This window comes from Canis lupus, chromosome 36 (genome assembly GCF_048164855.1).
Source record: "Canis lupus baileyi chromosome 36, mCanLup2.hap1, whole genome shotgun sequence".
NCBI classification, from domain to species: domain Eukaryota; kingdom Metazoa; phylum Chordata; class Mammalia; order Carnivora; family Canidae; genus Canis; species Canis lupus.
In genome coordinates this window covers 20,479,939-20,507,169 of record NC_132873.1, presented here as the reverse complement: position 1 = coordinate 20,507,169, position 27,231 = coordinate 20,479,939, and the positions used below count along the sequence as shown (strand labels likewise).

At 40.4% G+C, this 27,231-nt stretch overlaps 1 protein-coding gene across 4 annotated transcripts; it reads left to right on the top strand.

Annotated features, from left to right (window-relative positions):
- Positions 1 to 4,031: 4,031 nt before the first annotated feature.
- Positions 4,032 to 26,999, top strand: CASP8 (caspase 8). 4 transcript variants are annotated; one of them, XR_012025084.1, is made up of 12 exons: positions 4,032 to 4,199; positions 5,668 to 5,714; positions 6,483 to 6,567; positions 14,267 to 14,605; positions 17,150 to 17,255; positions 18,232 to 18,370; positions 18,473 to 18,517; positions 18,895 to 18,980; positions 20,554 to 20,695; positions 23,252 to 23,753; positions 24,242 to 24,409; positions 24,889 to 24,971. XR_012025084.1 is itself a non-coding variant. In XM_072813315.1 (11 exons), the coding sequence occupies exons 4-11, from the start codon at positions 14,301 to 14,303 to the stop codon at positions 25,022 to 25,024; spliced, it is 1,461 nt and encodes a 486-aa protein (XP_072669416.1). In that variant the 5' UTR covers positions 4,034 to 4,199; positions 5,668 to 5,714; positions 6,483 to 6,567; positions 14,267 to 14,300; the 3' UTR covers positions 25,025 to 26,999. The 4 variants fall into 4 exon arrangements, 3 of the variants coding, with proteins under 3 accessions (XP_072669416.1, XP_072669417.1, XP_072669418.1); XM_072813315.1 differs by lacking the exon at positions 24,242 to 24,409 and having other exon boundaries at positions 4,034 to 4,199; positions 24,889 to 26,999; XM_072813316.1 differs by lacking the exons at positions 6,483 to 6,567; positions 24,242 to 24,409 and having other exon boundaries at positions 4,034 to 4,199; positions 24,889 to 26,999.
- Positions 27,000 to 27,231: the final 232 nt, after the last annotated feature.

Genomic DNA, 27,231 nt, shown 5'->3' with positions numbered 1-27,231 from the left:
TCTTGACGTTTGTCAACAGTAGGGTTTGAGGTGCCCCATTTCTTGGATATGGGCATATAGTGAAACATGAACGTGGAGGACTCTTACCTCGTTTATGTTCAGGTCTCCATGAAAATAGGGAAAAAAATGTTGGTGACATGGATATTGGCAACACAGCCCAACAATTACCTCAGTTTCCTCCTTTCTAGATCAGTGGTATGTGTTCTTGTATGTAGTAGTTTCTTTTAGAAAGCAGAGGGGGGAGGCATTGACAACCAGCAAGTTACAGAATATATGTATTGAAATCAGTGACTCTAAACTCTTCTATCTGCCCCTGATTGTCTGTCTGATTATCTTGATATAAAAAAAATCAAAAGACTTAAAATTTCAACTAGATAAATAATCAAGTCTCTCCTTACAAGGCTCAGGAGGCAATGAAATAGACAGATTGGAATTCAATCTCTTTTCTTTTCCCTTAACACTCCCTAAAAGGAGTCTAGGACCAGAGCCAAGGCCTGCTGCCAGGGTTAATGAAGGACTAAGAAGGGTCCAACTGAATCACAAACCAGACTACCTGGCCCATGGATCAAGTATATACAACTTAAAGAAGCAGCAAACAGAAGAATATGCATGGTCTGGGGATTTTTGTTTCATGGTCAATTTTTGTCTTTGACTAATACCCTCTGGTACAAATCTAGATCAATGGGAAGGGCGTGCCACAGTTGGTTGAAAGGTGTAATCCTTTTGGGCTTTCCTAGGGAGATTTATAGATCCAAATTTTCTTTTAGCAGATTAGTAAACATTCATCTGTGGAACAGGCCTTCAGGTGGGAGCTGAGATTCAGGATGGTGGAAAGCACTTGGCAAACCAGGCTGGCCTTACTCTGCACTGGGCGAGGACCAGTTTGCCCAAGTCCTGCTTCTATGGCAACATCTCCAGGTCTGCTAGCTCCCTTGGCACAGGGGACCATGTACACTATTCATTTTGATATAGATAATCACACACATATATCTCAAGATGGAAGCAAGAAACTAGTTAAAGCAGGTGAATTAATAATGATCCTTGCTCATCTCAGTAAGAGTTTAACCAGCTTGAGGTTCACATTTCACTTGTTAATTATTCGTCTTCTTTTTTATTTATTTTTTATTTTTTTATTTTTTTATTTTTCGTCTTCTTTTTTAGAAAGAGTTAAGACTGGGAGAGCCTAGGGTCAATACCTTACAAATGACACAAATTGAAGGACTTGAGACCCCTCCGTTCATTCTCAGTACAGCCCCCTGGATGCCTCCAGCAGCTCATCCATTTCTGCTAGGCTGGGCCTAGATGTAGACAGGAGAATGAGTATAAACTCTCAAGTGAAACCTTCCTGGGTCTCTGCCATTTATCAGTGGATTGACACTGAACTATTTATCTCCACAGCATGTCTAATAATTTATAATCATCGTACAGATGTTGTGAACATCAGTAACCATGGCAGTGAATGTCTACTGACAACTGTTGAAGGCCTAGGCACTACTCTGAAGTGCTCCATCTATTTCATCTCTTGTAATTCTGCTCTGGTTGGAATTCCCAAGCTGAGGTCTGAAGATTGGTATTTTTTTTTAAACCTCCCCAGTTAATTCTCAGATCAGTCAAGTTGAGAACCATGGATGTGTAATAATGTGTACACAATGATTAATGGCTCGGGATCTAAGAGAGATTGAGAGAGAGAGAGGGAGAGAGAGAGAGAGAGGCTTCATGCTATCATGCACTAGCTGAATGCACTTGGCCAAATCTTTCGACTTGTCCAAGCCTCCCTCTCCTCATTTATAAGATGGGAACAAAAATTAGCATCCACCTCTAAGAGTTGTTCAGAAGGTAAAATGGACCTGTTTAGGTGACTATGCCTGGCATACACAAAATGGTATGTGCTATCTGGTGCCATTGGGCCAAATCCTTTTTCTTTTCTTTTCTTTTCTTTCTTTCTTTCTTTCTTTCTTTCTTTCTTTCTTTCTTTCTTTCTTTCTTTCTTCCTTCCTTCCTTCCTTCCTTCCTTCCTTCCTTCCTTTCTGAAAGACAGAGAGAGAGAGAGAGAGAGAGAAGTAGAGACATAGGCAGAGGGAGAAGCAGGCTCCATGCAGGGACCCCGATGTGGGACTCGATCCCGGATCCCGAGATCACGCCCTGAGCCGAAGGCAGATGCTCAACTGCTGAGCCACCCAGGCGTCCCCCAACTCCTTTTTCTTAAGTGACTAAGAGTCCAAAGACCTGATCTTTGTGCACAGGTCACGTTGTCTTAGTTGAAATTTGTGCTTTTCCAACCACATTGTTCATTTCAAATTCTAAGTGTTAGGGAAGAGAGACTAGTGTGTTACAGTGGAAAAATCCTTGTGTTTGATCCAACAGGATTGAGTTTGAATTTGTATGTCTGCTTGACCCTCAGTTTCCTCATTCATAGCATAGGGGAACAATCCTCCGCACCATGGTGTGAATTGAAGATAATTCAGTAAGGGGTGTGACATACAGGAATTGTATTATTGCCAGTGTTGTGGTTCTAAAATGTGCAAGATGTGAAAGCAAAAGGGTGGAAAGCCCTTAAAAAATTCAAACAGGAAACAGAGGCAGAGGGTCAGAAGGAGTTAGAGGATGAGGAAAAACTGAGGAGGGCTCAGAGTCCTGGGGATAAGTGTCCATGTTACCACCACTCCAGGCTTAGTGATGGAGGAGGCGTTGATTACTACTACACCTAACAGCATGGCCTAGGAGCAAACAGTGTTGTTACCCCCACTTAGGACTGGGCCAGAGCCAACCATTTTCTTTTGCAGGCTCTCCCATTTCAGCTAGAGGCCCACTCTGACCCCAGAAGAGGCCTGCCATATGAACCCATGCATGGCGTGGTCCATGGCTTCAGCACTGAGATCTGAGAACAGAGGGACAATTCCTCTCCCCAGACCTCTTTCAAAGGAGAATGGCATTTTACTAGCTACCCTAAATTATAAGGGTCTGAAAATTACAGGAGTTATTAACACTAAATTTTGTTAATGTAAATGCTTTCCTACAAAGCGTTTTCCTACAGCTTCCAGGTGTAGCAGGGGGGAACTGTTCTCTTCTTCTAGGTTCCTTCTTTGACCGGTTTAATAATTAAATTGACATAAGACAGAGTAACAAGAGAATAATAAATTCCATTTCATACGTATAGGAGCTCGTAGAGTATCAGACTCAAAAAAACGACTAAAGCAGGCAGCTTTATTTTTAAAGATTTATTATTTATTAGAGAATAAGCATGTGTGAATGAGTGGGGGGTGGGTAGAGGGAGAGGGAGAGAATCTCAAGCAGGCTCCTTGATGAGTGCAGAGCTCTGCATGGGCTCCATCTCGTGACCCTGACATCATGACCTGAGCTGAAATCAAGAGTCAGACAGTTCACTGACTGAGCCACCCAGGTGTCCTCAAAGCAGGCAACTTTTATACCTTTTAGAGAAATAGCAAATTTGTGAAAAATTGACAAAAGAAAGATGTTTGGGCTTGAAGTAGTAAATCAGTGAGGCAGTAACAAGCTTTGCTCACGTCTTCTCAGCTCTAACTTCCCTGTCTAGGTCCCTGACACAGGGAGGGTACCTTTCACATCAGAGACTTACTTTCTGCCTTCAAGGAGGAAAAGGAGGTTCAAGCTGTCCTCCTTGCACTGGTTATTTCTTAAGAAACTCAAATTAAAAATAACCCTTAGGTGAAGTGGTGTATTTTAGGGTGCCATATTATGCCCCTTTCAGGAACCAGTTAGTTTACAGGGTGACACACTGCCTACACCCCTCCTCTGATGGTTGGAAATTGGGCAGCTGTTGCTTTAAGAAGCACTCCTTGTTTGAGTGAGTCATCTCTGTCTTCTTGCTTTGGAAATCGAATTTATTTTCTAGATCTTTCAGTCGAGGAATTTTCTTTCTTGCTTGCTTGCTGCTCTTGTCTTTTGTGATTTTCTTTCAAGCCCTGCTGAACTCCCTAATAAATTCTGAACGTGGAGAATAGGAAGTGAGTCCCCTGGGGGAGGAAGAAAGTGCAGTTATCGAAAGTAAAAGAAAACTTCTTCCTGGAGGTGTTTCCATCTGCACCCTTCTCATCCCCGCCCTCTTTCAAGGGATTTTTCTCGTTGTGTGGACAAGCCCTAAGAGTTTGTGGGAAATTAGGCAGTTCAGGGGTGCAGTGGGCACTTGGTGACTGTGATGTGGCTGGGACAAGGTGGAGCAGGTGAGTGCCTGGAGCAGAAGGAGGCTCCTGAACCCCAGGTTCCTGGGACTGGTTCAGGGGGCACAGTGGAGACTCCTCAGGGTCCCGCCAGGGCCCCAGGTCTCTGCTTTCTCTCCTGGCCACAGCCCCGGGCCTTGCTCCTTTTTAACTCCGGGATCTCCACTCCTCTGCTCGGTTTCCCCTAGTGTGTCCTTATACATACAGACACAGTGTCTCTCCTGCTGGATCAGTTTGGAGAGTCCATGAGGCGCTGTTTACCGATTTCATTTGTTTTCTTTTCCATTCAGGCAGAGGGTTGGTGCTTTCTTCCATCTCCCTCTGCCACCCCGCTTCCTATCCCCTCTGCTGCCTCTCAAAATACAGCTCTCTAAATCTTTTGATACTATCCCTGAACAGATCTGTATCTTTGCAAAATGTATCATTGTTTGTGTGTGTGTGTGTGTGTGTGTACACTGTTTTTTAAAAGATTTTATTTATTTATTCATGAGAGACACAGGGAGAGAGAGAGAGGCAGAGACACAGGCAGAAGGAGAAGCAGGCTCCATGCAGGGAGCCTGATGCGGGACTCGATCCCAGGACCCAGGATCACACCCTGAGCTGAAGGCAGGCCCTAAACCGCTGAGCCACCCAGGGATCCCCTATACACTATTTTTTAGCTGTGAACTGGAATGAGTAAGTAATTTCTCTGTGCTTCTGTTTTCTCACCATTAAATGGAATTCATACTACCTCATGAGGTGGTCCTGAGGATTTAATGAGATAATACACGTTAACCACTTCCAACAGTGACTAGTGCTACAGAAGCTCTCAAGTACTAGCAATTATTACTATGTATTGGTATTATTTGGTTTGTATCTTGCTCATTCCGCTTCTTTTTAAAAAAGGAAGCATTCTGGGATTTGAAGTTCCATGTTTTGCCAGGTCCCACTTTCTAACCCCGGGACAGTCTTTACAGTCCTATATAAAGAACTTGCCCAACAATCCTTAGTCTGATCCAACTTGACCAATCTGATAGGTATAAAATGGGTATTGTGTTGCTTTATTTTGCATTTCTGAGGTTGTTAAAATGTTTGAGCATCACTTTGAACATTTTGGCTTTTTAAAGCATCCCTGTGAAGGAACTCCATGTTCAAACCCATTGTCCCTCTACAGGGTTTCTTCTTCTCACTGATTGGCAGGAAATGTTTGTAGGTTATAGATATTGCTACTCCCGTGGCAGGTTCTGGGAACACAGACATGAAAGATATGATTCCTGCCCTTGTGAAGCTCACAGCTTGTCATAAAACAGTGGAATAAACGCTGGGGTGGATGCTTAGGAAGCATCAAGAATCAGGGAATCCCTCCTGGGCTAGGATTGAACTCCTAACAGGATTTCCTTCTGTTGCTGTGTCCTTACTCAATGGACAGATCAAGTGGTAGTGAAGGGCATTGGTAGTACTTACCCTGGCACCTTTATCCCGCCCTCTACAGGTGAAGAGGCACCTTCAGACACCTCATTTAATCGTCTCAGCTCTAAGGTGAGTCTCTGCCCTCAGAAAGCTAATATTCTATTTGGGGAAAGAAAAAGGACAGTTTCAAAGAAGAGAGGTGTTCAATTGTTTTTCTTTCTACTTTTAACATCGGAACACATCTCAGCTGATTCACAGCAAAGAGGCTAGGCTGATGTGTGTTTTGTTCAGTTATATCTCCAGGGTCCAGACTACACTGAGGACCCTAGGATTTGTCTGTCCCTTTGGTGAGGTCATCTGGGCCTTTCAGGAGAAAGGGCCTTGACTCTAGAGTTGTCTAGGCTGCTGAGGCTGGGATCTGGTGGGCTCAGGGCCCATGGAGGTGATCCTGGGAAACCATGAGAGTTAGCTGTGGGGGTTAGCAGATCCTCCTAGAACCATGCTGAGGGCCTCACACTTTTCAGATCTCTCGGAAGTGCTCAATGAATATTTGCTGAATGAAAACATTTAAGTCTTCATAACGAACCCAGAAAAATCTGTAAATTCCTGAAATATGAAAAGAAGGGGTTCTTAGTTACCATCCAGACCACCTTTCTTATTTTGGAATGTGGTAATGAGGCCCTAAAGGCAGAACGACCGTCCAAACACACAGCCAAAGCCAAAAGCTCAGGTGGCCCAGCTCCCCACCTGTAACCTGTCCCCTGTTTCTCTCACACTCTTGAATTCTGGGAGGAGATACAGCTCTGGGGCAAGCTAGCCTTACTCAGCCTAAATGAGTCACTATTTCACAAACAGGAAGTAGAGCGGAGCTAGCTTAGTTCTGTACTCTTGTTTTAGTCGTGTGTCGTGTGCCCGGGAGAAAACAGGCCTCTGGAGAAGCTGCTGCTGCTGCTTGAGGGTCCTAGGATTATCGGCTTCTTTGGTAAGGTTGGATGGGCCTCCGGGAAGAAAGACCTTTGATTCTAGACGTTTCTAGGCTATTGAGGGTGAGAAAACGGTAAGAATTAGTAGTCCCTCTGAGAGCCATGGGGAGAGCCCCACAGATTCCAGATCTCAAGGCGCCCTCCAGCTTAGGTTAGGTTTTTCTGGAATGTTCCAAGTATTACTATCTTTACAGAGAGCTCATCCTTAATTAAATCATGGCCAAAGCAGGGGTAGAGTTGGGACTCTGGAAGGAGATAAGGTCTGATTTCTCAGATTCTGACCTTTCTGCCGCAGTAGACTTATTAAAGATTCCTGGTTTTGTGTTTTGAGACTATCTTTGTTTTTCAATTTTAAAAATATTTTAATCTTTGAAAAAATTATGATTACATGTCTTTTTTTGGTTAAATTCTTTCACTGGCTTCCAACTGCAAGTAGAATAAAATTAAATCTTTGCAGAGCCTGTCGTTGAAACTCTCCAGTAAGATGTTCAAATTTGAGCCCGACGCCTCTCCTACAAGCTTATTTCTAAACTGATTTTCACAATCGTAACATGAAGATGATAATACCAAATTTTCAAAGGCTTGTAGTAAAATAAGTAAAAACATATTTTTAAGTTTATATGGATGTATGTTATAAATGCTTGTGTATCATAATAGAAACATTTATGTATATCAAATACTTTTGGGAATAAATTTATTATTAAAATATTAAAGATACTTATATTTATATAATACAAATCTTTTAAAAATATTTTATTTATTTATTCATGAGAGACACACAGAGAGAGGCAGAGACATAGGCAGGAGAAGTAGGCTCTCTAAGGGGAGCCTGATGCAGGACTTGATCATGACCTGAGCCGAAGGCAGATGCTCAACCACTTAGCCACCAAGTGCCCCTACAAATCTATTTATATGGATTTATTATTTAACAGATATTGTATAACTGAAAGTGAAAGAAAATTTCCTCGAGGCGTTGCATCCCCATCCCTTTCTTCTACAGTGTATGCATTATGTATGAAAATATGAAAATATTCAAATTTATAAGTTTTATGTATGTATATAAACACACAGATATATGTATAAATATATATATGTATTTACACACACACACACACACACACACACACACACACACGACTATAGATGGAAGGAAACCACCGAATATAACCAAAGAATTATTTCTAAATGGTGAGTTTCTAAGTGATTTTTCTTTTTCTCTTTATACTTTTCTGTTCGTTCTCTAAGGAATACGTTTGACTTTTACTATTTTAGGATCAGAAAAATTCAAGAATAAGTTTTCTTTAAAAGTTGTTACTGTGACAAAATTTCTAGCCCATTATGCAGGAAACCTAGGTCGCATAAAACAATATCCATTCCACGATCCTTGTACTTGTGGATCTTTGTGCCTAGAGGCGGCCCGTCATCAACGGTGTAAAATTCTGTTACAGCGAATTGCTTTTCAGGCACTATGACTAGAGAGATGTGTGGTCTAAACAAAGACTGAAGATGATGCCATAGTGTGTCCTGTAAAACCTGGACCAGAAAAGAAGCCCTGCCAGCATTTTCCCTACTAACCCTCCATTTTGATATGATGCAAAAATCATTTAGAAAGCATTGTGTAATTATTGCAAAGATAATAAAATGAACGAGATGAAGCAGCGACAGAGGACAGGAGCCAAGTGCCGATCATGTTATAACCAAACGTTGTATCATCCTGGCCTTGGATTGTAGTATTATTATTATAATATACTGTCATAAAATGCTCTTGAATATGTAGTAACAAAAGCCTTAAAGAAGGTTTATTCCTTTGGATCCAATAGTTATTACTTCTAGGAAATTATTCTAAGAAAATAATCAGAGGTGTACACAGAAACTTCCATTTTAAGAGCTTATTCTAAATATAAGCAGAGACTGGTTACATAAATTATGGTCCAATCCTGCGATTTTGTACTTTACAAATTTTAAAATCCATGCTGTAGAAGAAAAGATGAAGATATCAAGATGTATTTACAATATTACCAGTGAAAAGTCCACTTATACCTCAGAAATATGGTATAATAAAATATGAGGGGAAATATAAATATATATAAAATGCTTGGTAGGAAAGATGGTAAAATATTATTAAGTGATTATCTTTGGATGGTGGAATTAGTAGGTAATTTTTATTTTCCCTTTTATCTTTTCTGTGCCTTCTAAAATGAATACAATAAGCATTGTTATCAGAAAAAATTATGGAGGAAAAAAAGAAATTCTGCTTTTATTTGATTCTTTGGTTCATTTGATTCTGTAAAATGAGATTTTATTTTATTTTTTTTTATAAATTTATTTTTTATTGGTGTTCAATTTGCCAACATATAGAATAACACCCAGTGCTCATCCCATCAAGTGCCCCCCTCAGTGCCTGTCACCCAGTCACCCCCACTCCCCGCCCACCTCCCCTTCCACCACCCCTAGATCGTTTCCCAGAGTTAGGAGTCTCTCATGTTCTGTCTCCCTTTCTGATATATCCCACTCATTTTTTCTCCTTTTCCCTTTATTCCCTTTCACTATTTTTTTTTATATTCCCCAAATGAATGAGACCATATAATGTTTGTCCTTCTCTGATTGACTTATTTCACTCAGTATAATACCCAAAATGAGATTTTAATAGAGGTTAGAACTGATTTAAAACTGTAAGGACATTGGAGCTAATGGTGCTAAACAGAGCTGGACCTAATTTAGGTCCTTTCCAGCTTATGAATGAAATTGGGCCTTTAAGTAGTGATTTTCATTTAAATGTAAGTCCATGTAGGATAAATAATGCATGAACCTGGTAAAAATTCAAGGTGTCACCTTGAATTTTCTGCCACCTTTTTGGCCTCATCCACTCCAGCACTGGGCCTCTAGATCCTCTCTGAAGCAGCCGCTGAAGCAGCTGCCTGTGTATTGGTTCTATTCAAAGATCTGTGAATACATAAATCCATGCACCACTTATTAGATCACACAAATCCAATCATGACGATCTTCCTATGCTTTTTAAATATATCAGTAAAGTTTCTTTGAACTTCTCATACTGATAAACAGTTGTTTCTGCCCTTTTGTTCTTTCAAGCAATGCTGCCATGAAAAGCTGTGTACATGTTTTTAAGTACATGGCGCTTAACCTAATGTAGCAAAAACTCCTGGAAGTCAAATTGTGGGGTCATTTTATATTTTAACCCACAAGGCCAAATTGCCCAACTGCCTGTTTTTATTTCCACCACCTCAAAACACTGTATTGCAAGTTTTGTACTTCACCAATCTGATAGTTGGAAAATGGTCTTTTGTAATTTCAAGTTGCTTAAATTTTTTTTTTTTTTTTTTTTTGTGAATGAGGTTGAATATCTTTTCAAATCTTTAAAAGCCATTGGTTTCAAGAAATAAAGCCACTGGTACTTAACTTTTCTCTGAACTGTGTGCTTATGATCTTTACCTGTTTATGCATTGGATTATTGGTCTTTATCTCTTTCAAAAAAAATTAACTTACAAGAGTCTTTTTTTAAGAAAATCAGTCCTTTTTCTACTTTTTCCTAGTCCAAGATTTATTTATTTTTAATGTTTGTTTGGCTTATTTTTGCAGAATATTTTAGTATTATTTAAGGGCATTTATGAACCTTTCTGTAATGGCTTCCAGGTTTTCTGTTGTACTTAGAAAGATTCTTTACCACAGCATGATTACTTTAAACAATTCTCCAATATTTCTTTCTTTAGTATTTTAATTTTTCAGGTTTGAATCTCTGATCCATCTGCAGCTTATTTTAACGCAGAGTTCAGTTATGATCCATTGCAGTTTGTTCTAGAAGTTTGCCCAATTGTTCTAACATGGTGTGTTGAAAAATGAGGATAGCTCTTTTTTGCAGTGCATTCAGTTTGACTATTTTTCATTGCTAACTTCTAATTACACATTAGTTTCTAATTTCACTGTTAAATTCTAAAGGAGAATATGGACTGGTACTATTTCTGTTGTTTGGAAATCTTGTATTAAGATTTTCTTTGTGGACAACTTTTGTGACTACTTGGTATGTGTTTGAAAGGACAAGTATTTGCTACTGGGAGGAAATTCTGTTAGAGTTTGTCACTTGTGCCACTTCGATCTTTCAGTTTTCTACTCGGTCTACTAGATTTTTTATTTTCGAAGAAAGGCGTGTGGAAGTTTCCTGTTATTTTCAGGGCAGATAGATTTTCTGAGTTCTCTTAAATTCTTTTTTAAAGTTTAAATTCTTCTAATACTTTATTTTCTTTGAAGAACACAAATGTGGGGGCGCCCAGGTAGCTCATTCGGCTAAGTGACCGACTCTTGATACCAGCTCAGGTCTTGATCTCAGGGTTGTGAGTTCCACATTCAGCTACACACTGGGAGTCGGGCATGGAGCCTACTTAAAAAACAAAACAAAACAACACAAACAGTGTTGTGTTGCTTCTCTGATTTGGTTTCTTTTCCTGGTTGATGTGCCTGTGGTGTGTCATTTCCTGTTCCTCCTTCACTCACTCTCTTACACTAACCTTAAACCCAAGAACAAACTGATGTATTTTAACAGTAGTTTCATTTACACAGAGAATATCTGCATACATCCTTCTTACCATATTACAGGGAAAGGGCAACTCTCTTTCCTCACTCCTTTACCCCCTGGTTCTAGTTTTCTCCTTTATTCCTCGGAAGAAACTTTTGAATTTGGTATGTCTCTTCCCAGAACCTTGTTACCTTTTTATTTTCTGCTTTTGCATATGTATCTGCAACCACTGAAAATCTCGTATTGCTTTGAGTAATTTTTAAAAATAAACATATTTTAAAAAAATATTGTAATGTGGGGGTCCCTGGGTGGCTCAGTGGTTTAGCGCCTGCCTTTGGCCCAGGGTGCGATCCTGGAGTCCCGGGATCGAGTCCCATGTGGGCTCCTGCATGGAGCCTGCTTCTCCCTCCTCCTCCTCTCTCTCTCTCTCTCATAAATAAATAAATCTTAAAAAAAAATATTGTAATGACTTTTTCTACTTTTTTTTTTACTGTCATAATAACACATCATGGATAGCTATCATTTTTATTTCAGAAGATGGAGTGGATTTTCTTAACTGCTGCACAATATTCTGTAGTACGACTATACCTTAGTTTAATCAGCCATTTCTATATTGACGGACATTTGGGATGTTTCCAGTTGTTCAGGGTTGCACATTGTGTGGTGACAGTCCATGCGCATAGTCTGTTTAGTACATGTGTGTTTCTATGAAATGTGATTTAAGGAATGAACCTGCTAGTTTGCCCCCTTTGATGTCCAGTAGGTTTTGCTTGCTACATTTTGAACATATGCCGTTAGGTGATAGCCACATATTTAAGATGCCTTTTCTAAATAAAAGTATTTTCATGATAATTGGTTGCTTTTGTGAAAGATGTAGGCTCTACAGCCTTTGAGAACCCCATACAAAGTGTATCTTTCAAGATATTTCCTTCTAGTTTCCTAAAGCAAGAAAACGTGTCTAAACAATGATGTATGCTCTAGATTAAAAGGGGAAAAAAAGGTTTTGTTCCATAATTTGGCTTCTAAGAGGGAAATAATCAGAGATATGCAAAGGATATGTGAAAAAGCTTCTCAATATTATATTATTTTTAAGAGTAAAGGAATTAAAAATCCCTTAAAATAAATTTTGCTATATTTGCATGCTGGAGATCAAGAAATATTAAAAATGTCCCAAAGAATATTTAATGGTAGGGGTAAATGTTTGTTCTAAATATTAAGTGGGGAAAAATAGGTGTACACAGCTGGATATGCAGCCTGATTCTAATTTTTATATGAATGCATCTTTGCATGCACATGCATGTGTGTGTGGTGTATGATAATGATAACTGAGACCATGTTATGATTTACTGTATTTTCAATTTTCATACACACAAAAAAACACTGCTTCTATAATCAGAGTGGGCAAGGGAGAGGGAAGGTGTTTTTTTGTTTGTCTTTTTAAAAGGTTTTATTTATTTATTCATGAGAGACACAGAGGCAGAAATAAAGGCAGAGGGAAAAGCAAGCTCTCTGTGGGGAGCTCAATGCAGGACTCCATCCCAGGACCCCCAGATCTTGTCCTGAGCCACAGGCAGATGCTCAACCACTGAGTCACCCAGGTGCCCAGGAAGGTGTTTTAAAAGGGAAAACTACAAATTTTAAAGTCTTTCAGGGTACTTTTTGAAAATATTAAAATTTAACCTTTATGTGCAAATCAAAAATATTTCTATTTATTTATTTATTTATTTATTTACTTACTTATTTGTTTGTTTAGAGAGATAGAGCCATGTGTGCAGGGGAGGGTCGGGGTGGGGAGGGACAGAGGGAGAGGGAGAGAGAATCTTAAGCAGGCTCCACTTCCAGCACGGAGTTTGACGCAGGGCTCAGTCTTGTGACCCTGAGATCATCACCTCAGCTGAAATCAAGAGTCAAACTCTTAACTGACTGAGCCAACCGGGTGCCCCTCAAATATTTCTATTTTAACATTGGATATAGAAAATACATAAGTCCTGGTTCACTTGATCATTACCTCAAGTAATAGAATCAGGACTTGTGTTTTCATCCAAAAAATGTTAGCCAGTGCAGGGAACTGCCTCTAGAGGCAGGTGATCCTGAGGCCTTTGGGGTATAGCACTGCGGCGTGTCTTCCCAGCACCATTGTTTCAGTCAGATCCCATTCTTTCTCTGGCCTCTAGTCCTTTTGGCCTATCCTCCACACATATTTTTAAATTTTAATTTAAATTTTTTAAAAAATATTTTACTTATTTGAGAGAGAGAGAGCAGGGAGAGGGAGAGCGAGTGAGCACGTGTGCGGTGGGGAGGAGCTGAGGGAGAGGGAGAAACAGGCTCCATGCTGGGCAGGAAGCCTGATGGGGGGCTCTACCCCAGACCCTGAGGTCATGACCTGAGCGACAGGCAGATGCTCAACTGACTGAGTCACCCAGGCATCCACTTTTTTTTTTAAAGGGGTTTATGTATTTATTTGAGAGAGCCAGGTCACACAAGAGAGAGCATGAGTGGGGGGAGAGGCAGAAGGAACTGGAGAAGCAGGCTTCCTGCTGAGCAGGGAGACAGACCAGGACCCCAGGATCATGACCTGAGTGGAAGGCAGATGCTTAACCCACTGAGCCACCAGGCGCCCCTGTCCTCCACACTTTTCATGTTAATCCCAAACTGGATGACATTACAGTCCTTTCTGAGTTCCCCATCACCTCTAGGGTAAAGCCTGAGCCTTTGCCCTACAGCATGAGGCCCTTTGTAATGGTTCCTGGCCACAGCTTCATCCCTATTGCCACCACTTCCCCTCCCAGACACTCATGGTTACTTTGTTGGGCAAATTGTGCCTGCCTGAGTTGACTTGAACATTCTCGCCTCCATCTTCCACATACATTTTTTCCCACCTCCTTCCCACAGGTGCCTGCCATCCAGGAGGCCCTTTCCCCTGGCTATATTCCTACTGTGCCCTGGTTAACTCTCGAACCATTGGCTAATTTGTATATCTACCTTCCAAAATAGTGAGCTACTCAAGAGCAGAAACCTGTCCTATTTGTTTAGTTTTTTGTTTTGTTTCTTCCCTGTGTCCTCAGTAAGACATCTGGTGTGTAGTAGAGATAACAGCACTTGATGAAGGAATAGACCAGTAAATGGTACTTCTCTTCCTCATCTGAACATAATATTGTGTTTTGACCTAGGTTAACAACTACCTCGTCCTGACACTTGACCAACATGGATTTCAGCAAATGCCTCTACAATATTGGGGAACAGCTGGACAGTGACGAACTGGCCTCCCTCAAATTCCTGAGCTTGGACTACATCCCACAGAAGAAGCAGGAGCCCATCAAGGATCCCTTGATGTTATTCCAGAGACTCCAGGAAAAGAGAATGTTGGAGGAAAGCAACCTGTTCTTTTTGAAGGAGCTGCTTTTCCGAATTAATAGACTGGATCTGCTGATGACCTACCTGGACACCAGCAAGGAAGACATGCAGCAGGAGCTTCAGATACCAGGCAGAGCCCAGATCTCTGCCTACAGGTGGGGAGGATCTCCACGGTTCAGGCACTGGGAGGCGTGGGTGCAGTGGATGCGTGTCTGTGGGCAGGGCTGCTTGCGGCTGTCTGTGTGGTATGACTTTGGAAGTTCCTTGAAGATGTCCCACCAGGGCCAGATAGAGAAATTTAGAGAACTTGTATATAATTCAGTAAAAAAGTGAAGGCAGAAAATTAAAAAAAAAAAAAAAAAAGTGTTTCCAAAGTGCAACGTTACCTGTAGGTGTGCTAAAATTAGAACAGTCGTCTGCTGGGTGTTCTCTCTGTCTACCCTTCTGTTGCCTCTGCTCGGTTGATGTCTACATCGCGCGCTTACTTTGCTTATTTCTGGATGAAGCATCGCCCCTGCTTACCTGAAATCCCCCTCCACCTGCTTGTGGATGACTATGGAAACGCTCAGTGGGGTTTTAGGTTTTTATTTCACACTGAAAAACTTGCATCACAGTGTCCTCCAGAGAGAGGGATGTGCGGCCAGTATCCTGGACCAGCCAGGCTGTACCCCACAAGGACTGCCGAGTCCCTGGGGGCCCAGCTGCTGCCAGGAGAATGGTGGTAACTTCAGTCATCTGTCCTGCCCAACACCTTGCAGCTGGGTCTCTCCCTGCCTGTGGGATAGCGGGTACCCAGGGGTGATAACAAGCCATGTTCTGTTACGTTTTTATGAATTGGTAACAGATTTCTTTGTGTGTGTGTGTGTGTGTGTGTGCAAAAAGGTGATTTTATTAAAATATGGGCAGAAGGGGCTGCATGGGGTGAGTGATCATATATATAGGTAATAGACTTTAAAAACAGAAACACACTACCAACTTCTGTCTTTTAACATGCCCTGTTATCAGATACTCCCTAAAGTTATTTTTAGCTTCCCTTCTGAAAACTTCTACTCAAGCCTTAGCTGTGGCCCATTTCACCGGTCTCTTCTTTCTTGTCAATAATGATGGCATGTGTGTGACAGTAAGTCCTCACAGCCAGGGCTGTGAAAGCCACTATCCTCTACTTTTGTGGCCTATTTTTAAAAAAGATTTTATTTATTTATTCATGAGAGACAGAGAGAGAGAGAGAGAGAGAGAGAGGCAGAGACACAGGCAGAGGGAGAAGCAGGCTCCATGCAGGGAGCCCGATGTGGGACTCCATCCTGGGTCTCCAGGATCAGGCCCTGGGCTGAAGGCAGCGCCAAACTGCTGAGCCACCCAGGCTACACTAGCGTGGCCTATTTGTGAATATAAATGCCTCTACCATGTTAAGCTGCCCAGTTTGTGGGACATTGTTACGGCAGCCTTAGGAAACTCATACACCCAGGACATCTCTTTTGCCACTTAAAATCAAAATTCTCAAGAAGCTCTAAGTAGAGAAACATATGATAAGGAACATGCCAAGTCTTGGGTCTCTGAGACTATGGGCCAGGACATTCACGAATGTTTTTGTGTTGTTATTTTCCTTTACATAATAGTGGAAGGTTTGCTAACTTATTGAACTTTCCTTTGCTCCTTCAACAAATGTATCTCAAGAACTTATCATAGATGAAAAAATAATAATGCCTGTTGTGTATTGAACACTTAGCGTGTTGCCAGTTGGCTTCAACACGTCAGATAAACTTGTTCGTATTATTCTTAATATGTCCCAGTGGTATATAGTATTATCTACAAGTTTACAGATGAGGGAAAAGAGCGCATAACACGTCCAAAGTCACACGGCTCTGAGATGATGGAACCAGAGTTCCGAAATCAGTAGTCTAGGCCCCCTGCACTTACATACTTCACCTCGTGACCCCCTGGGCTTATGGAAACAAAAAGGGCACGAACCCTCCTCTCAAGGGGCTCAGAGGGCTTCCAAAGCAGACAATTACAACATGTATGTAAACTTTCTGGGGATACAAGGCACCGTGGGGTGAATGCATTCTCAAGCATACTCGGGCGGGACTCAAGCTTAGTGGGTGACTCTGTGTCTGCGGATGGACAAGGGAATGGGGATGTGAAAGCATAGATAAAGGTGGGGACAGGACAGCTGGGTGTGTTTGGGGGGTGGAGGGGGACTGGTGGTGAGGAGTCGCTAGAGAAGCTGAGGGGGTAGGCTGGACTCGCTGCACAGAGGTCTGTATTCCGGAACTGAGTGTTGAGCCTTCCTGTGGAAGTTGACAGCTAGGAGAGCGCTAACAAGTTTTAATCAAGGAAGTGATGATCCAGTTTGCATGTTGAAAAGCATAATTTCCAAAATAAAACTTTCATTTTTTTCTACTGCAATAAGTGACTTTATAGTGGAGGACCAAGGAAAAACAAAATTCATCTCACTGAAATTAACTGTGTGGCATAGTCAGTGGAACTGCAAATTCTGTTAAGGGTGGAGCATTGGGGCATGAGTCAGTAGTCTGTTATGTCCCTGCAGCAGCCTCTTTCCAAAGATTCAACTCATAAAGTATGTCATTAGCTGTCTTTAAGGAGTGGTGACCAGAATCAAGTTTCCACTGCAACTCCTTTTGTCAAATGGGAAATTATCTGAGAAGCCATTTCTAAAGTGTCTCCATTTCCCACCACAGGGTCATGCTTTTTCAGATTTCAGAAGATGTAAGCAAATTGGAATTGAAATCCTTTAAGTTTCTCTTGAGCCGGGAGATCTCCAGATGTAAATTGGATGATGATTTGGTAAGCCCTGGTGATGTTTCACCAAGATCTGGTCCTGAGGTTGGGCCAGTCAGTGGGGACTGCTGCGACTGGAGAGAGGGCTGGTCCAGTAAAAGCAACCTGGACTCTCACTTTTTAACTAGGGGAAAGGAAAATGTTGTTGGGCCCCAGTGTTGCAGATACAATTCCTTTGTATACTGTGAAGTACTGCTCACATTAATTATCAGGAGCAGGGCAGAGTCAGTAGCTCGGAAAGAAGACTGGTGGTGGAAGCATAGCCCAATGTGGGGAAGGACTGTGGTGAGCTGGAGACATCTTCCCACTTCTGCAGTCTCTGAAACCACCTGGGACCTGAAACTCTGTATATGTGCATGTGCGTGTGCATGCGTGTGTGTACGTGTGTGTGTGTGTGTGAGTGTGTGTGTGTGAACGTGGGACTGGAGGTGGATCAGGGACCAGAGGCAGTGTCAGGAGAGACGCAGCTCCCAGGGCTGTCACTATGGGGACCAGGCTACCTTGTCTCAGCCATGCACCTCAAGCTGTTTCACAACTTCACCTAATGGTGTCCATGGCTGATTTCAGCACAGGGCTTGGGGCCTGGGTGACACCTGATGTCACTTTTCCTCTACCTTCTCATTTCTGTCTTCTTGGGCCATACAACACAGAATTGCTTCACTAGTGCTCTACTGGCTTTATAAGACTGGGATGTCCTGTCAGGAGGGTTAGTTTGGGAAACTAGAGTAGGCCCTCTGTTTGGAGAAAGTGGAATGAATGAATGAAAGAAAGAAAGAAAGAAAGAAAGAAAGAAAGAAAGAAAGAAAGAAAGAAAGAAAGAAAGAAAGAAAGAGAGAGAAAGAAAGAAAGAAAGAGAGAGAGAGAAAGAAAGAAAGAAAAAGAAAGAAAGAAAGAAAGAAAGAAAGAAAGAAAGAAAGAAAATCTAATCTAAAAACCAGTATGTCTCAATCCAGTCTTCCAACTTTACTTCTCTTCCTTCTAGAACTTGCTTGATATTTTCATAGAGATGGAGAAGAGGGTCATTCTAGGGGAAAGAAATTTGGACACCCTGAAAAGAATCTGTGACCAAATCAACAAAAGCCTGCTGAAGAAAATCACAGATTACGAAGAATTAAACAGAGGTAGAAATAACTTGACTACTGTGAATTAGCAAAATGTATTCTTAAATTGACAGATCCCTCTGTCACAATTATTTCTAATCAAATGTTTCTTTTTTAATTCAGAGCAAACAATGAACCTTCAAAGAAGTCTAGATGAAATTTCAAATGGTAATATGAAATATGTTAAGACTTATTCAGTTAATTTATTATCAGATACCCCTATTGCTTCCTCTCCCCACAACCTTCTATCACGTCCACATCTTAATGGACGTGATACCTACTACCAAGTAGGCGGCTTGGTGCCTACTTGTCACTCTCTACATGTTGAAAGATACACAACTATTGTCAAAAGACATAGGCCTTCAGCCCCAGGCTGACAAGTTTAAAATAGGTGAAGAGTTAGTAAAACAATTTTTATTCTGTGGACTGCAAGGATATTATGTTCAAGGTAGTCCATGAATTTTCATTTTAAAGGGGACCTTATGGTATCCTTGGTGCTATGTGTTTCTTTACCAAAATACCCTCCCTTCTATGTCTCATTCCAGATATGTCTCAGTTGCCTATAAGGGAGGGATCCGTGAAGATATTGCCAATGTCGGACTCTCTAGGAGAACAGGACTATGAATCAGAGGTGTGTAGAAATTCAGACTCCTTTTTCTCTTTGGATTGCAGATTCTAGTTCTTGTATTCCTTAGCTTTCAAGTTTCCAGATAAACTAGTAAGAGGCAGATGCTTCCTGGAAATTTTGAGAAGTATAGAAAATTTTCACAAACAGACAAATTTAACATGTGATTTTCTTAAGTTTTAAAAGTAACAAGCATTAAAATTTTATTTTTAAATCCAAAGACAAAGGCATTGGAATAGTTGGAGGGCTGAGGAATCGAGAAGCCTCCTGGCAACCCTTTCAGCATCTGCCCTGCTGAAGCGGGAGAAGGCTTTGGGAGAAAAGTGTAGTGGGACTGGGAAAAGCAAAGCCTTTTCTTTTAGGGTGACATTTCAAAACTGTTTCTCTGTGCTGATTTAGGGGTAAGCAACAAATACTCATGATCTAGCCGTCTCTATGTTCTCATCTCAATGAGCTGGGAAAGAATCGCCTTTCTAGACATAATCATTTGGGTTTATTAACCGTCAAAGATTCACCAACCACATTTTGATTCATTAGCCCTTTTTACTTCCTCTCTGTGGCAGGAAGCAGAGGAAAACCTGAATGCTACCTGTCCAGGGGGAGACTTGAAATTAAACTGAGAGAGACCAGTTATGAGTGGGCTCCTGAGCAAATCACCAGACCTACCTAGCCCTGAAAATCGAGGATTGACCAAAGTCATGTCGCACTTTGCAAATAGTAAAGCACTCTACTGAGTGTTCATGTCCCCACTGAACAGCTAACCGTCCTGAGTGCCAGAAAGATTAGGTAATTGCACAAAGTCTTAAGATTATTAAGTAGTAGAACCAGGAATTTGAGCCTTTAGTGTGGAGCCCTTTTCTCTACCTCGAGGAGTTGCATGGGTTTCCCAGTAAATGCTGAGTATCTCAGCATTGAAACAACCCTGGGAAAGTCAGGACACAGGATACTGTAACCTGCAGTTAGGCAAGACCTGCCTGGCTAGTACATCTCTCTCTTTCAGTCCCTGTGGTCCTGAGAGCCAAATTAAGTCATTGGCTTTCAAAATCCTCAGACCGTACGATGTCATGTGTGAAGGGCAGGCCCTGGGCTGTTAGCCTAGAAACATAGATGAGTTGACTAGATGGCCAGTGGAAGCATGAGGTGACAATAGGCAGCCCAGAGACAGCATTAAGACATTCATCCACTCAGCATTTTCCTGATTGAATGCTCACAAATTAATACAGTCTAGTTCCTGGCACAGCTGTTAGTTGTCTTGAGCAGAAACAAGAACAAATGGTGAAAATATGTTATGATGACAACAGTGTTAATATATGTGCAAAGTGCTCAAGAGGCCCAAGTACTGGGACACTGATTTTACACACAACTGTGGGGCAGAAATGTGGGGATTCCGTGTCAAAGGAACAGGTGGAAACTAATTCACCAGAGAAATAATGTCAAGTTGGGGTAGGGCCATGGAAAGTGCACTTGTGTCCCCGTTTGGCTAAGAGGACAGCCTCACTTCTTACTAGGGAGTTATTTGTTCACATCCCAAGTGTTTGACTCACAGAGTCAGCTCTTGGGCTGGATTTTTGTTTTCCAGACATCGGACAAAGTTTACCGAATGAAAAGCAAACCTCGAGGATATTGTTTGATCTTCAACAATTATGATTTTAGTGTAGCACGGAGGGAAGTGCCCAAACTTCAGAGCATTAAGGATAGGAATGGAACAGACTTGGATGCAGGTACAGTAGAACCCTGAAAAGAAGTGAAATATTTCTAATATATAAGTTTTTTTAATCAAAAGGTGAGAACAAAAATTGTACCAACAGGGCCTCATGTTTCAGAAAAAAAATGAATGTAATCATATTTCCTTGTGGAAATGAAGAACATTTTTATATATTTTCTGCTTTTGTTTTATTAACTACTTTTTAAACCAAAGTAATGTATATAAGACAAAATATCAAGTCTTATTAAAAGGCTTATAATAAAAAGCAGCAATAATAAGCTTTGCTTTTAATTCAACTTAATGAATAGTGCTTCTGTAGAATGTATTAAGTATTAGGAGAAAACATTGCCTTGGGACCAAGACCACATATAGAAGTTGCATTTACAAAGTTGGATAGATGAAATTGCGAATCTTTAATAGAAATAGCATTTCCAAATATTAAACTGCCAGATATTCTTTTGCTCAGCCTATTTAGGAGGAACAACTTATAAGAGAACTTTTAAGAACTTACAAGTTAAATGAAAACTTATGAGAACATAAATGAGAAAAGAATTTGCAACAGGTGAACATGGAAATGGCTACTACTAAAAGTAATAAATAGAAATAATCCAACCCAACAAATGGATTTTTGAAAATGGTGTTTATGAGTCATAACATTAAGAAATGATTTATTTTTTTAACTGAATAAAACTTAGAAAATTAGTGTAGGTTGATTTTAATCACCAAGACTCTGCTAATGGTCTCTGTTAACAGTTTATTCAAGCAAATTTATTCTAAGATTTCCAAAGCCACAGAGCTTAAGTCCATTTACTATATCAGTCCTTATTATACACCTTGGTATTGAAGAAAAGATTTCAGACCTTTGATTTCCATTCATTTACTATTAAAACAATTTTTTTTGAGAGAGACAGAGAGAAAGAGAGGCATGCAAGCTGTGTGTGTGTGTGTGTGTGTGTGTGTGTGTGTGTGAGGGGTCAAAGGGAGAGGGACAGAGAGAATCTTGAGCAGACTCCACATCCAGTGTGGAAACCAATGCAGGGCTCCATGTCATGACTCTGGGATCATGACCTGAACTGAAATCAAGAGTTGGACACTTAACCGACTGAGCCACCCAAGCTTCTCACTATCAAAATTCTTATTAAAATAATATTTGATTGTATTTCTGGCCTTTTGGTCAAAGGGTAGGTACAGAGTTGCAGAAAAATCTAGACATCTAATGTGCAACATTATTATAGTTAATAATACTGTATTGAATACTAGAAATATGCTAAGTGTTCTCATCAACATACACACACACACACACACAAAGGGTAATTAAGTATGTGAGGAGATGTTATTAGCTTGACTGTGGTAATCACTTCACTGTGTATATACAATTTTTAGGTAAAGAAATGAGTCAGGCACCTTGAAAATGTTGAAAGACTTTGACTAGATCTTAGAGAACTTGGGCAAAAATAAGCTTATGCATATAGAAAACAAACCAATGAAAAAATACAGCAATTACTAATTCCAGGAAAGACAAAACATTTAATAAGGAAGGAAACATAATTAAAGAATATTGTATTTACATAGTACTATTGATTCAACTAAAATTTGTGAACAATATAAGAGCATCAAATGCTCATCCTCCATAATAGAAACTCAATACAAGTCTAAAATTTCACATGATGAGATGAGCACTGGGCGTTATATTTTGGCAAATTCAATTTAAATAAAATTAAATCTGAAACACATGGGTGGCTCAGTGGTTGAGCGTCTATCTTTGGCTGAAGTCATGATCCTGGAATCCTGAGATGAAGTCCCATATCAGGGTCCCACAGGGAGCCTGCTTCTCCCTCTGCCTATGTCTCTGCCTCTGTGTGTGTGTGTCTCATGAATAAATAAATAAAATCTTTTAAAAAATTAAATTAAATCCTCTATGAAAAAAAGTCTAAAATGTATAAATAAATACCTGATTTTTCAAACGTTCATATCTTGTATTTTTTTATTTAAAGATTTATTTATTTGAGAGAGGGAGAGAGAGCACGAGTGAGGGAAAGAGCAGAGGGAGAAGGACAAGCAGACTCCATGCTAAGTAGGGAGCCTGATCTCAGGACCCTGAGATCATGACCTGAGCTGAAATCAAGTCAGATTCTCAACCAAGTTAGCCACCCAGGTGCCCCGCATATCTTGTATTTTGATAAACAATTTTGAGAGAGTTCAAGATAAAATAAGTATGAATCTTCTATTATTTTTTTTTTGTTTTTTGCTCTGATTATGTAATACAATCATTATTTAGATTGGTTTGGTAGTAAGCCTAAATAATAGCTTACCCATCTTATATAGACTAGTCAAAAAAGACAGAAAGCTAACAATAGCACTCTCTCCCCTTTATCATTTGCCTCAGGACTGGAAATGTTTTCAACTGGGGACAGTAAGTATCAGAAAACTATGAAATTCAGCCAGGAATATAAAGGGTCTTATTCTTCAGTTCTGGTTCAAATTCTTAATCTGATCATTGCTCTCTCTAGCTCCGGACTATGGTTTGGGATTTACTTTGGTGTGATATGACTTTTCTTATTTCATTTTTCAGATGCGTTGAGTAAGACCTTTAGTGAGCTTCATTTTGAGATAGTGCATTTCAAAGATGCTACAGCAAAGAAAATCTGTGAAGTTCTGCAATCCTACCAAAGCATGGACCACAGTAGCAAGGATTGCTTCATCTGCTGCATCCTCTCCCATGGAGACAAGGGCATCATCTATGGCTCTGATGGGCAGGAAGCCCCTATCTATGAGCTGACCTCTTACTTCACTGGTTCAAAGTGCCCTTCCCTTGCAGGCAAGCCCAAAATCTTTTTTATTCAGGCTTGTCAAGGGGATAAATACCAGAAAGGAATAGCTGTTGAGACTGACTCTGAACAGAAGGAAGCCTATTTAGAAATGGACTCATCATATCAGAAGAGATATATCCCAGAGGATGCTGACTTTCTGCTGGGGATGGCCACTGTGAACAACTGTGTTTCCTACCGAAACCCCATGGAGGGGACATGGTATATACAATCACTTTGCCAGAGCCTAAGAGAAAGATGTCCTAGGTAATTTTTGGCTACTCTGCCCTTTACTCATTTCAAATATCTAGTTATGGATTACATAGTTGTGCTTCCCAGGTCAGTTGCAAAGTGGGAGAGGGGGTAAGTGCTCACATCTTTAGTTCATAGATGGAAAAAAACTGAGATACTTACTGCAGAGTTTCTTTTATTTAGTGCCCGAAAGGACAGTCAGAGTGTCACAAAACAGGGAATGATGTAAAATCAGTGCAGCTCTGTTCTTAGGCAGAAACATAACTGAGCCAACGCAACTAGTTTTGGAAGTCTTCCAAGAAGGTAATAATCCATTTCAATGTTTAACATCCTCCAACTCTGTTAAAGTTCTATAATAGCTAACCGACCCTCTTGGTGTGTTGTGAGAGAAAAGTACCAAAGAATAGTAATTCTTTATATTCCCACTAATTTGGTCTGATGTGAAACCACAATATGTGGGAAAACATCCTTCCTTCATTTATTATACTGTATGTTTCCTTTAGCTAAAGGATGGTTTTGTAGTCACAGTTCACCCAAGCGCACACCTGACAGATGAATAGCAAGAAGTCTTCTAGCTCTATATCTCATCATGCTTTAAGCGTATGAAGAGTAAGAATTTCCCATGGCAGATAAAGGAATGAGTCATAACATCAACATCATGTCTTTCTCTTGTAAGTTAAACCACCAATCCTACAGAGGTGGATGAACAGGTTGCCCAGCTCACCTGATAAAGATAGGCTGGGGAGAAAGGGGGGAGTAGCTGCAGGAGACATTGGATTTTTCCTTGCCCAAAGAAATCATAGATGATCACAGAAACAGAGGATATTTGGGGACATTGAGGTGATTATGGGGGCAAATGACATAGTAGGAGGAAGAGTAAGGTACAAACAAGTCAGGGGGGAAAGAACCCAAATGTGATCCTGACCCTGAGGTTTCTGATGTTCGATAGAGATGTTGAGTAAACCAAAGATAAGTTTTTAAGCTCTAACGCTACTCCTTTACTGAAAAGCTTTGACACATCTTAGTTTAGCAACTTATGATTTCAAATGCCTGATGTTTTGAGGGAAGGAACAGTCACTAAGTACAGTGAATGAAAGGGTTTGCCAGTATTGTTCCCCAACAGATGGTCACGGTATTGTTGTTTTTTCAGGGGTGAAGATATTCTCACCATCCTTACCGAGGTGAACTTTGAAGTGAGCAATAAAGATGACAGGAAAAACATGGGAAAACAAATGCCACAACCAACTTTCACACTGAGAAAAAAACTCTTCTTCCCTCCTAATTGATGTTATTGTTCAGTTGCATAACACTATGCATAATTTATTTGTTTGTAAAATGCTGCTTTTTTTTTCTCTTTTTTTTTTGGATGGCAGGAAGGAGAGAGGATGAGAATCTGGACAACCTAATTCCTAGGCAAATTTAAGCCTAAATCTCTGGCTTTGCAGTAATAGCTAGAGATTTATAACCATAGGTATGATTTTAATTTTGATTCAATGAAGACGTTTTTTAAAAAACTCAGAGTAGATAAAAAAAAAAAAGGTTAAAGGTGTCATTCCAAAGCTTTAACCTGGAACACAGAATTAATGGCAGTGCAGAGATTTTATAAGGCATAAGAAGAGGGAGAATGGAGAAAGCAATTTCCCACTTGAGGCCTCAGAATAAGTGAATGCTGTTCAAGTACTGGGAGACAAAGTCAAGAAAACCATAATCTTCCCCCTTTCTGTGAAAGGGCTGATTCTTCATTCTGGGTTCCTATGAGAATTTGTCAGATTTAAACTTGCACTAATTGGATGTAATTCTATGGAGCAGAATGTGAGGTACAATTGTTAAGGGGTATTTTTGGGACTTTTTTTTTTTTTAAGTAAACTCTATCCCTCTCATCCCCCCAACCCCCAATCCCATGACATGGGGCTAGAACTCACAACCCCAAGGTCAAGAGTCACACACTCTACCAAGTGAGCCAGCCAGGCACTCCTAAAAGGTATTGTTTAAAAGGAGACAGCAAGGGCACCTGGGTGGCTCAGTGATTGAGCGTCTGCCTTTGACTCAGGTTGTGATCTCGGGGTCCTGGGATCAAGTCCCACATCTGGATCCCTGAAGGAAGCCTGCTTCTCTCTTTGCCTATGTTTCTGCTTCTCTCTGTGTGTCTCTTATGAATAAAGAAATAAAATTTTAAAATAAAAGAGAGAGAGACAGCAGGCCCCAAATGGAGTCACTTGTGCTAAATAAACCCCACGTCAGCAAACCAAGACTTAAATCCTAACTGAAATGAAGTTTCAGTTCCCCAGGAAGTAATCTTTAAGCAGTCAGCATGGAATTACCTACCTGGTCAGCACTGGTGAAATAATCCACTGGACAAACTCCTTCCATTCCCCTTAGGAAAGTGACTTAATGCAATTTGATCCTATTTGGTCTTTAAATTTACTCAGTTGAATTTCTATGCCTTGACAGTATGCTGGGGGATGCCAGTGACCCCCTCTCAAAGGACACTAAAGGAGATTTTTGTTATCTGACCTAGCTAGTAAAAAACCTCATGTGTAACGCTCCCACATCCAACCTGATCTCTTCTGACTTGTGTGATCTGCCATCCCAGAAACACATGAGCCTCCTCTCCTGAGCTATCAGGAAACCCTGCTTCAGTGGCAAAAGGCACCATATCTCTGTTTAGATTTAGATTTCACAAAATCTAGGAATTATTTTCCTTGTTCTTATTATTTATAAGTACCATTAAATCCACTTTTGAGGGGCACGAGGGTGATTCGGTTTAGCATCTGCCTCTGGGCTCAGGTCATGATCCCGGGGTCCTGGGATTGAGTCCCACATAGGGCTCCCCACAGGGAATCTGCTTCTCCCTTTGCCTATGTCTCTGCCTCTCTCTGTGTGTCTCATGAATAAATAAATAAAATCTTAAAGAAAAATCCACTTTTGAAAGGACTGATGTTAAGAGCACATTAACTTTATGTTTTTGTACTTCCAGTCCCTCTCTTTCCAAGCCACCCTCTACACTAATTTAAAGGTTTTTTAAAATATAAATTTTTTATGTTTTGTTAGAGGCTGTTTCTAAGATATATACATGTTAGAATATATATCATGCTTCTGTATCACTTGATACTTGCTTTTTTGCTGATAGTATTGTACATTAATGTATTTGCATTAGCTCTTTCTTTATAACTTCATTTTATACAAAGTTGCCTTTTTTTAAAGAAATTTTTAATAATTTTTTCAATAATATTTTTAACAATAAAATAGAATTTTAACTTACTGGTGGTTGGAGATTGTTCTGTTTGTTTGTTTTGGCTTTGTTTTTTGCCATTGGCATCTCACAGGTGGAAAACATTTGGATCACAGATAGGTTTCATTTTAGCCTCCCAATGTTGGCTCACACAGTTGTATTTTTTTAAAAAACTGTTGCCTGTATTTAAAAATTGGGACATGTCACTTAAAAACCACAATACTTTCTTTTGAAAAATCAGAACATCCAATCAGAATATCT

Bases quoted from the DNA above. Each gene is read 5' to 3' on its own strand.
- CASP8 (XM_072813317.1), top strand. From the start codon at position 14,301: ATGGATTTCAGCAAATGCCTCTACAATATTGGGGAACAGCTGGACAGT. The intron at 14,606-17,149 runs GTGGGGAGGATC...TTCCCACCACAG, and splicing joins GCCCAGATCTCTGCCTACAG to GGTCATGCTTTTTCAGATTT. The intron at 20,696-23,251 runs GTACAGTAGAAC...TTCATTTTTCAG, and splicing joins TGGAACAGACTTGGATGCAG to ATGCGTTGAGTAAGACCTTT.